The sequence below is a fragment of the Rhinopithecus bieti genome, unplaced genomic scaffold (assembly GCF_001698545.2).
Source record: "Rhinopithecus bieti isolate Rb0 unplaced genomic scaffold, ASM169854v2 scaffold_9769, whole genome shotgun sequence".
Taxonomy (NCBI): domain Eukaryota; kingdom Metazoa; phylum Chordata; class Mammalia; order Primates; family Cercopithecidae; genus Rhinopithecus; species Rhinopithecus bieti.
Window position 1 is genome coordinate 376,481 of NW_016806163.1, and position 9,434 is coordinate 385,914.

A 9,434-nucleotide genomic window follows, 5' to 3' on the forward strand; every position below is an offset into this window, starting at 1 on the left:
AAAAAAAAAAAAAAAAAAATGTTCAGAGTGTGGTGTGGCCTCTGGATCAGGCCCCTCCAGATCCTGCAGCTGTCCCTTCATTTGAGAGGCCCTTATTGAGCCACGGGAGCTGGGACCACATTCTCTCTGGGTCCCCAGCATCGCCCAGCACGGGGCAGGGAGGCCACATGCTGATGGATTCCACATGACATTGGCCTTTCGGAGAAAAATGCCTGTTTTGTTTGAGACAGGGTCTCACTTTGTTGCCAGGCTGGAGTGCCGTGGTGCAATCTTGGCTCACTGCAACCTCCGGCTTCCTGGTTCAAGCGATTCTCCTGCCTCAGCCTCCTGAGTAGCTGGGATTACAGGCGCACGTCCACCACGCCCGGGTCATTTTTGTATTTTTAGTAGAGACAGAGTTTCACCATGTTGGCCAGGCTGGTCTCGAATTCCTGACCTTAAGCGATCCCCCCGCCTCGGCCTCCCAAAGTGCTGGGATTACAGGCAGGAGCCACTGCGCCTGACCCATTTTTTTGTTTGTTTGTTTTTATTTTTTTTTTTAGTAAGCAGAATAACAGCCTCAAAAAGCTCCTGTGTCCTGATCTCCGGAATCTGACGAGGCGGCTGTCTGGTGAGGAGATCAAGGTTGCAGATGGAATTCGGCTGCCTTTCATCAGATAGGGAGATCTTCATTTTTGGGGGGCTCAGTGTCCACACAGGGGTCCTTGTAAGGAGGAAGGCAGGTGGCTCAGGGTTAGAGAAGGAGATGTGATGACCGAAACAGAGGTCAGAATGACGTGGCCACGAGCCCACGGATGCAGGCGGCTCTGGAGCCAGAAAAGGCAGAAAGCAGATTCTCCCCAGGACGTCTGGAGGAAACAGCCCTGCCAACTAATTTTCGACTTGGGGGCTCCAGATCTGTCAGATAATAATTTTAAGTTATTTTAAGCCACTAGGTTTGTGGCCATTTGTAACTGCGGTTGTAGGAAACTCATGCAGTTTTTATCCTGCATACCACAGGACTATTGCAGGATTGTTATTATTATTATTATTATTTGAGGTAGTTTCCCTCTTGTTGCTTAGGCTGGAGCACAGTGGCGCGATCTTGCCTCACTGCAATCTCCGCCTCCTGGATGCAGGCGGTTCTCCTGCCTCAGCCTCCCGAGTAGCTGGGATTACAGGCGACCACCACCACACCCGGCAAATTTTTGTATTTTTCGTGAAGATGGGGTTTCGCCATGTTGGCTAGGCTGGTCTTGAACTCCTGACCACAGGTGATCCACTCGCCTTGGCCTCCTGAAATGCTGGGATTACAGATGTGAGCCACCGTGCCCGGCCTATTGCAGGATTATTATCTCCCAAATTACAGACAGACAAACCGAGGCACAGAGAGGGGCAGTGATTTGCCCCAGGCCACACAGCAATGGAAGCCAGAGACCTGAGCCTCCAGCTTCCCTTGGCCCCACGAGCAAAAGCTTGCATGTGGGAATTGTGTCTCTGTCTTGTGGAGGAAAACAGGAGGGAAGTTAATATGCGGGGCTCAGGGAATCACCTGGAAAAGATGCCGGCTTGTTGGGGGGATGTGGGAGAGAGAGAGACACCCCAAACATGCATCCGCGTCCCGAAGATGGGGGTGAGAGACCCTCAAGGGTGCAGGTGTGGGCTGGGGCACCTGGAGTGCTGTCCTAGCTCCATCTGGGAGAGGAAGTCAAGGCAGGCTTGGTCAGAAGCCACTCAGACATGAGGCATGAGGATGGCTTGGTCCGTTCCTGGTTTTAGGGGTCCTCTCTTGAGTTTCCAGCCACCAAGGAGACGGGTGTTGCTTTAACTGGGTCTTGGCTGCCTGAGCAGGAAGGGCCTCTTCTGGGGTCTCCCCTGCCCTCCCCACAGTGCACCCCATAAACGAGACAGGATTCATGGAAAGCTTGGAGGTTGCACCTGGTTCATGTCAGGCACTCAGAGCATTGCACAGGGAACAGGCGGCTCTCCTGGACGGGGACTCTGAGGCCCACAGGACAATAGTTTCACCTGCCTTTGCTGCAGGAGAGAACGGGAAATCAGTCCCCACGGGAGAGTCCCACAGCCTAGAGCACTCCTCACCCTCCAGCTGCCTTGAAACCAGGCATGGAGAGAGGGCCGCCTCACTGTCCCTGACGGGCCTCTGTTCTGCCCCCGAAGGGCAGGGAAATAAAGGAACCTTAGTCCTAGGTTCAAATGGGGGAACCGAGGTCCAGAGAATGACACTGGGCTGTGGCAAGTGGGAGGCTGCTCTTGGCTAGGACTTCTGCATTCTAGTTCCGTCCACCTCCTTCCTGAAAAAGCACAAACGTCTCCCTGTGCCTTCCTGGGTGGGTGGGGTTTGAGCCTTCACGCTCACTGTGCCTCAGTTTCCCCACCTGTCGCCTCTCCGTGCCTCGGCTTCCCCATCTGTTGCCACTCTGTGCCTCAATCTCCCCATCTGTCAGTGAGGATTGGCGCAGGCTAAAGCACTTTATTAATCTCACTTCGAAAGCCAAGACTCCCTGGCTTTTCTCGGAGCCCTCAGAGACAGGCAGGGCAAACGTGGGACCCTGTCAGCAGCACCCAGACTCCCCGACAGGCCAATTCCAGGAGGCACAGCGGGGACTCATGTCTTCTTTCTTCCCTGGCCTGAGGGTGGGGAAGGAGTTTCTCAATGGCCCCGCTTTGCCCACTCTTCTCAGCCCCCACCTGTCCCTAGCTGGGGTCTCAGAGCGGCTTCCCTCCATTCTCTGCCCCTCGCTCGACCCATCTGTAAAATGGGTTCATTGACAGGATCCACCCAGCTCGCAGGGCTGGCCTCAGCGTGAAAGGAGGGAACACACACAGCGCCTGGAACAGCGCTGGGAACAGCATGGGCGCTGCAGAAGCATGGCCTATCACACGTCACTAGTGGCGTGGAATTCTCTCAGGGTTGGCTTCCCCTGGGGACCCCAGCAGCCCCTCATCCCTCAGCCCTGCCCCCTGTTGCTCCCATGGGAGTAGGAACAAAATCTGAAGTTTGTTATTAAATCGGTTCCATTTTTATTGGATTTGAACCAAATACAGCAGGATGAGGGGTGGGGGACTGAGGGGTCTTGGTTCATGTTGGGATGGGGTGGGGGGCTCAGGGGGCTGGGAAATCCTAATATATGGATGCTCTGTGAACCCTAACATGACCGAGAACGCACCCCCTCCTGTCTTTGATAGGCTAAAGGCACTTGGATATCAATTTTGGGGAGGCCCTTAGGGTTGTCATGGTAAGCAGAGTCAGGCAGGTGCTAAGAAAAAAATTGGTTCTGCCCAATTCAGGGGTGGCGGCTGGCGTTACAGGAACTTCACCCCTCACTCATGTCGAGCCCCCTGGACCATCTGTACACCGTGGTGCAGGCCTGGGCCCTCCTGGCCACAGCTCAGGGAGAATGGGCCGGCGTCGCCTTCCAGCTCCGTCTGAAACCTTTGCTCAAACCTTCCAGGACTGAGCCGGCTTTCTCTCTGTTTCTCTCTGACTGATCTCAGAGCAGTCCTGAGGGATCCAGGATCCAAGTCGAGCCATTAGGCCCATCTGCAGGCCTGGCCTCTGAATACGGGGTAATAGGTTTGACCCTCAGACCCATTTTACAGATGAGGACACTGATGGTCTAGGTGATCTTCAGTCACCAGCTGAGATCGTACAGTTGGGCAGGAGCAGAGCTGCGTTTGAGCCCTTCCTGCAAAGTCCTGGAGGGTCTGTCCTAACCTCTCGGTTGGCAGCCAAGCCCTTTCTGACTGAGGTTTTGGCCCAGCAATGGTTCCTGTCCCTGCCCCCAGCAATGTCCTAACTGTCCTGTGGAGAATGTGGAGGGGGAGGGGCAAGAACTGGCTACGAGGAGGCCAGGTCACAGATGGTCTCTGTCTAGTGTTTGAATCCTTCTGCAAAACCTCAGCTCCTGCTTGTTTACTCCCCATGACGGGGAGCTCACTATCTGCAGAGCAACAGGGCGGTGACTTCGGGGAAGCTTTTCCTTGAACTGAGCTGCAGTCGGCCTGTAACCCCAGCTTTGGTCCTAGATCTGCCCCACCTCTGCAGGTGCAGAGACCAAGGTTCCTCCATCACCTTCTTCCAAGGACCTGGGTCCAGGCCTTCCTGCAGGGTGAAGCCCTTGTTCTGGCCTTGTTGTCACTGCCTCTGCAATGCACATAGCAGGGACCCCCCCGGGAACCCCCTGTATTCTTCGGTCTTGTTCCCTACCTGAGCCATGAGTCAGCAGAGCCAGGCATGATGAGGCCACGCTCAGGGCTTGTCTGAGGCTGGCTCAGGGGTCAATGCGTACCTAGAGGCAAAGGTCCCTCCAGTAGACCCATTTAGAGGGACACTCAGGACCCCAGAAGCCATGGTCCTGGGCCGGGGCCAGGGTGGCTACCTCTCCCTTGTGGGGTGGCCCTCTCTTGCCAACTGTTCTGGGAAGCAAGTGGCAGCGGAGGGAGGTGGAGTGCTGGGGCAATGGCTCCTCCTTGTGGACAGCCCTGCTGGGCTGTGGGGAGGACGGAGGACAGGACGTGGGGGCCCCTGACTGTAACCACTGCATGTGCTGGGTCCTCAGCAGACCTGAGCCCAGGCCCTGAGGTCGGCTGGGAGATGCTCAGCTGAGCAGGTGCTGGGGTGGGCTGTGTGTCCCAGGTGTGAGCTGTGTCTCAGTTGTGAGTTGTGCCTGTCCCAGGTGTGAACTGAGCATACCCTGGGTGTGAGCTGTGCTCTCACGAGAGCCCTGCCTGCCTCTGTGGTCAGCTCTGGTGCCCAGGGTCTGCTTTTAGTGTCAGCTGGGTGTGAGGTGTCTCAGGTGTGAGCTGTGTGTGTCCCAGGTGTGAGCTCTGTGTTCTGGGTGTGAGCTGAGCATGTCCTGGGTGTGAGCTGTGTGTTCTGGGTGTGAGCTGTGCCTGTCCCAGGTGTGAGCTGTGTCTCGGGTGTGAGCTGAGCATGTCCCAGGTGTAAGCTGTGTGTCCTGGGTGTGAGCTGTGTGTTCCAGTGTGAGCTGTGCCTGTCCCAGGTGTGAACTGTGTCTCAGGTGTGAGCTGAGCATGTCCCAGGTGTGAGCTGCGTGTTCCAGTGTGAACTGTGTCCCGGGTGTGAGCTGTGTCCCAGGTGTGAACTGTGTTCAAGGTGTGAGCTATGTGTCCCAGGTGTAAACTGTGCCTGTCCCGGGTGTGAGCTGTGTCCTGGGTGTGAGCTGTGTCCCGGGTGTGAGCTGTGTGTCTCGGGTGTGAGCTGTGTCCTAGATGTGAGCTGTGCCTGTCCTGGGTGTGAGTTGTGTCTCGGGTGTGAACTGTGTCCCGGGTGTGAGCTGTGCCTGTCCCGGGTGTGAGCTTGTCCCGGGTGTGAGCTGTGTGTCCTGGATGTGAGCTGTGCCTGTCCCGGGTGTGAGCTGTGTGTCCTGGGTGTGAGCTGTGCCTGTCCCGGGTGTGAGCTGTGTCCCAGGTGTGAGCTGTGTCTCGAGTGTGAGCTGTGTCTTGAGTGTGAGCTGTGCCTGTCCCGGGTGAGAACTTTGCTCTCATGAGAGCCCTGCCTGCCCCTGTGGTCAGCTCTGGCGCCCCGGGTCTGGTTTTAGTGTAGGCTGGGTGTGAGGTGTGTTTCACCTGTGTGGTTGGGTTCCAGGTGTGAGTGTGTCTTTGGGTGTGAGGTGCAGGAGGCCCAGGTGTGAGCAATGCAGACTTTCTGCGTAGGGGTTGTAGGGCCCTTTGTGGGTCTTGGGTGTCCACCGTCTCCCCGGTGTGATCTGTGTGTAAAGGGCTGGGGGAGCGGAAGCCCAGGGCTTGGGGGCAGTAGTCTTGTGCCTCCTGGGTGTGAATTGCGGGCCCTGAGGATCTTGGGGTCTCTCAGCACCCCCGGTCATTCCAGGTTGGTAGATGGGAGCCCATCACCCCACCCTTGCAGCCCGCACCCCCACCCCCAACTCAGCCACCATAGCAGGGACAGGAAGACGGGTTGAAACCTTTAGAAAACGCTTGAGAAACTGCAAAAAGACGCATGCTGATGAAAAACAGTCCTGCGGTTGGGCGTCTACAAAAAAAAGGGAAGTTCTGTCAGGGGAGCCGCCGTGCAGCCGCCCCCGCCCCCTCCGGAAAATGCATAGGTGGGCACGTGAGCGGCCGGCCCGCGAGGGGTGGGAGGGGAGGGCCCGCCCCTGGGGACCCCTCAGATCATCTTCATGTTGAACTTGCGCGCGCCCCCCTGGCCCGCCGCGGCGGCCGGCCCATCCACCTTGCGGAAGGAGTACTCCACCGAGAAGTTGTTCTTGTGCTGCCCGCGGCCGCGGCTCCACACGAACAGCAGCACGAAGCAGAAGAGGACCACGCCCAGGAAGGTGATGCAGCCCATGGCGGTGGACACCAGGATGGTGGTGAGGTCCAGCGGCGCGCGCAGGGCCGCCAGCGTCTCGTTGTGGGCCTCGCCCGGGGTCCGGTTGGCGGCCGGCTCGGGGCGCACGGTCAGCGTGGCGAAGTACGTGTCGTTGCCGCCCGCGTTGCTGGCCACGCACGTGTAGGTGCCGCTGTCCTGCGGCCGCGCGTCCTGGATCTCCAGCGTCCCCCCGGGGAGCACGCGCGCCCGGCCCGCGCTGGTGGCAGTCACTGGCCGGTGCTGGGGGGTCACCCAGGCCACCGTGGGCGCCGGCTCGCCCTCGGCGCGGCAGAGGAAGCGGACGTCTTCGCCCGCGGTGGCCGTGACGCGCTGCAGCCGCCGCTCCCGGATCTTGGGTTTGCGGCACACGAAGTACTCGAACAGCACGGAGTCCGGCAGGTTTCGCAGCGCGTCGCCGCGCACCTCGGCCGGGGTGGCGCAGGCCGGCAGCCGCCCGTCGAAGTTGAGGGTCTTGCGACGCTGCACGATCCACAGCAGGCGACAGTCGCAGGCCAGCGGGTTCCCGTCCACGCGCAGCGTCTCCAGCGTGTTCACCGAGTGGAAGGTGCTCTCCTCCAACGTGGAGAGCAGGTTGTTGGAGAGATTGAGCAGGCGGATCTGGCGCAGGCCCAGGAAGGCCTGAGGCTCCACCACGGCCAGCAGGGCCCCGGCCAGGTGCAGCTCGCGCAGGCGGACTAGGTCCCGGAACGACCCCCGCGGCACCGTGCTGATGGGGTTGTGCGACAGATTGAGGCAGGTGAGGTGCGCCTGGTGCCGCAGCGCGGCGGCCGGCACGGCAGTGATGTTGGTGTGGGTGACTGACAGCGACGTGAGGTTCAGGCCCCGCAGGCTGCCTGCGGCCACCTCCTCCAGCAGCGGCCAGTTGTCAATCTCCAGGTGCAGCAGCCCGGGCAGCCTGCGGAAGTTCTGGTCCTCCAGGGCGGCGATGGCCAGGTGGCGCAGCCGCAGGGCGCCCAGGCCGCGCAGGTGGCCCAGCGACTCCCCGGACAGAGCCGTGAGGTTGCAGCGCTCCAGGGTCAGCTCCTCCAGGGCCAGCAGCCCCGCGAAGGCGCGGCGCGAGATGAACACCAGGTCGTTGTCGCCCACCTCCAGCCGGCGCAGGCTGTGCAGGTCCTGGAAGGTGTAGTCCAGCAGGATGACCAGCTTGTTCTCGCTCAGGTCCAGCAACGTGAGGTTGTCCAGGCGCGTGAAGACCCCCGGCGGGATGAGCTTCAGCTGGTTGCCACGGAGACGCAGGACGCGCAGGCGCGGCAGGTTGGCGAAGGCGCCGGGCTCCACGTGCGCGATGGCGTTCTCGCTCAGGTCCAGCTCCTCCAGCGCCGGCAGCGCGGTCAGGTCGCCCGGGTTCAGGCAGCGGATGCGGTTGCGGCTGAGCTCCAGCAAGCGCGTCTCGGCCGGGATGCCTTCGGGCACGGCGGTCAGGCGGCGGCGCGTGCAGGCCACGGCGCGGGTCTGCGCGGTGCACTCGCAGCGGGCCGGGCAGCCTCCAGCCGGGGCGGTGCCGCAGGCAGCAGGAGCAGGGGCAGGCTCAGGACGCACAGCCAGCAGGTCATGGTGCGGAGCGTGGGCCTAGGGCCGCGCCACCATCCTCCTGCGCACCTGCGGGCGGGCGGGGAGCGGGCAGCGTTAGCAGCGTTAGCACCGTTAGCACCGGGTCTCCCTCCGCGGCGCCTCCGCACCCAGCTCACCCCTAACCCAATCCCAGCACAGCGGCTGGCGCCTGTAATCCCAGCATTTTGGGAGGCTGAGATGGAATAATTGCTTGAGTTCAACAGTTCGAGACCAGCCTGCGCAACATAGCAAGACTCCCATCTCTACCAAAAGTAAAAGATGAGCCGCATGTGGTGGCGTAGGCCTGTGGTCCCAGCTACTCAGGAGGCTGAGGCAGGAGGATCACCTGGGCCCAGGAGGTGGAGGCTGCAGTGAGCTATGCAGTGAGCTCCTGCCACTGCACTCCAGCCTGGGCAACACAGTGAGACCCCTATCTCTACAAAATAATAATAATAATAATAATTAGCTGGTTTGCAAGTAATTGTGAAATATTAAGAAGTTTACCCAGGCATGGTGGCCTGCACCTGTGGTCCCAGCTACACAAGAGGCTGAGCCAGGAGGATTCCTAGAGCCCAGGGGGTCAAGGCCACAGTGAGTTGTGATTGTGTCACTGCGCTCCAGCCTGGGAGACAGAGGGACAGAGGAAGACCCCCCCCAAAAAGCAGCATTGATCTACCGTGTGGCTGCAATTCCAATCTCCTGGAGTTTTGTTTTGTTTTTGCTTGTTTGTTTTTTTGAGACGGAGTCTCGCTCTGTCATCCAGGCTGGAGTGCAGTGGCTTGATCTCGGCTCACTGAAACCTCCACCTCCCGGTTCAAGAGATTCTCCTGCCTCAGCCTCCCGTGTAGCTGGGATTACAGGCGCCCGCCACCACGCCTGGATAATTTTTGTGTTTTTAGTAGAGATGGGGTTTCACCATATTGGCCAGGTTGGTCTCAAACTCCTGACCTCAGGTGATCCTCCCGCCTTGGCCTCCCAAAGTGCTGGGATTACAGGTGTGAGCCACCGTGCCCGCCCGCTCCTGGGTGTCTTTACACAAGAGAATGGAACACACCGTGCACGGAAAACCTGGGGACATTCACAGCCGCATCTGTAACCGCCAAACAGTGGGAAAGCCTGGAGTGTGCACCAAGGAATGGATGGGTCAGCACAGTGCAGCCGGCCACACACGAACACGACTCAGCCACCAAAGGGAGCCAGGCTCTGACCCAGGCTACAGTGGGGATGCACCGTGAGGATGCCACGCTCAGTGACAGATGAGACAAAAGGCCACACCGTGTGATCCTCTTTCTCTTTCTCTCTCTCTTTCTTTCTCTTTCTTTCTTTCTCTTTTCTTTCTTTCTCTTTTCTTTCTTTCTCTTTCTTTTCTTCTCTCTCTTCTTCTCTTTTCTCTCTTCCCCCTTAACCCATAGCTACTATTTAGTTTCAGCATCTCATCCCTGCCAATATTTTCTGGCCCACGGTCACTTCTCTGAGCTCTGTCCACCTGCAATCTGCATGTCTCATGCAC

At 59.1% G+C, this 9,434-nt stretch overlaps 1 protein-coding gene across 1 annotated transcript; it reads right to left on the bottom strand.

Moving 5' to 3' along the window:
• Positions 1-5,928: 5,928 nt before the first annotated feature.
• Positions 5,929-8,249, bottom strand: LINGO3 (leucine rich repeat and Ig domain containing 3). Its single transcript, XM_017874890.1, is given in 2 exon segments — positions 5,929-7,869; positions 7,872-8,249. Coding segments are annotated over 2 exon segments (1,776 nt in total). The 5' UTR covers positions 7,927-8,249; the 3' UTR covers positions 5,929-6,148.
• Between the last annotated feature and the right edge of the window lie 1,185 nt (positions 8,250-9,434).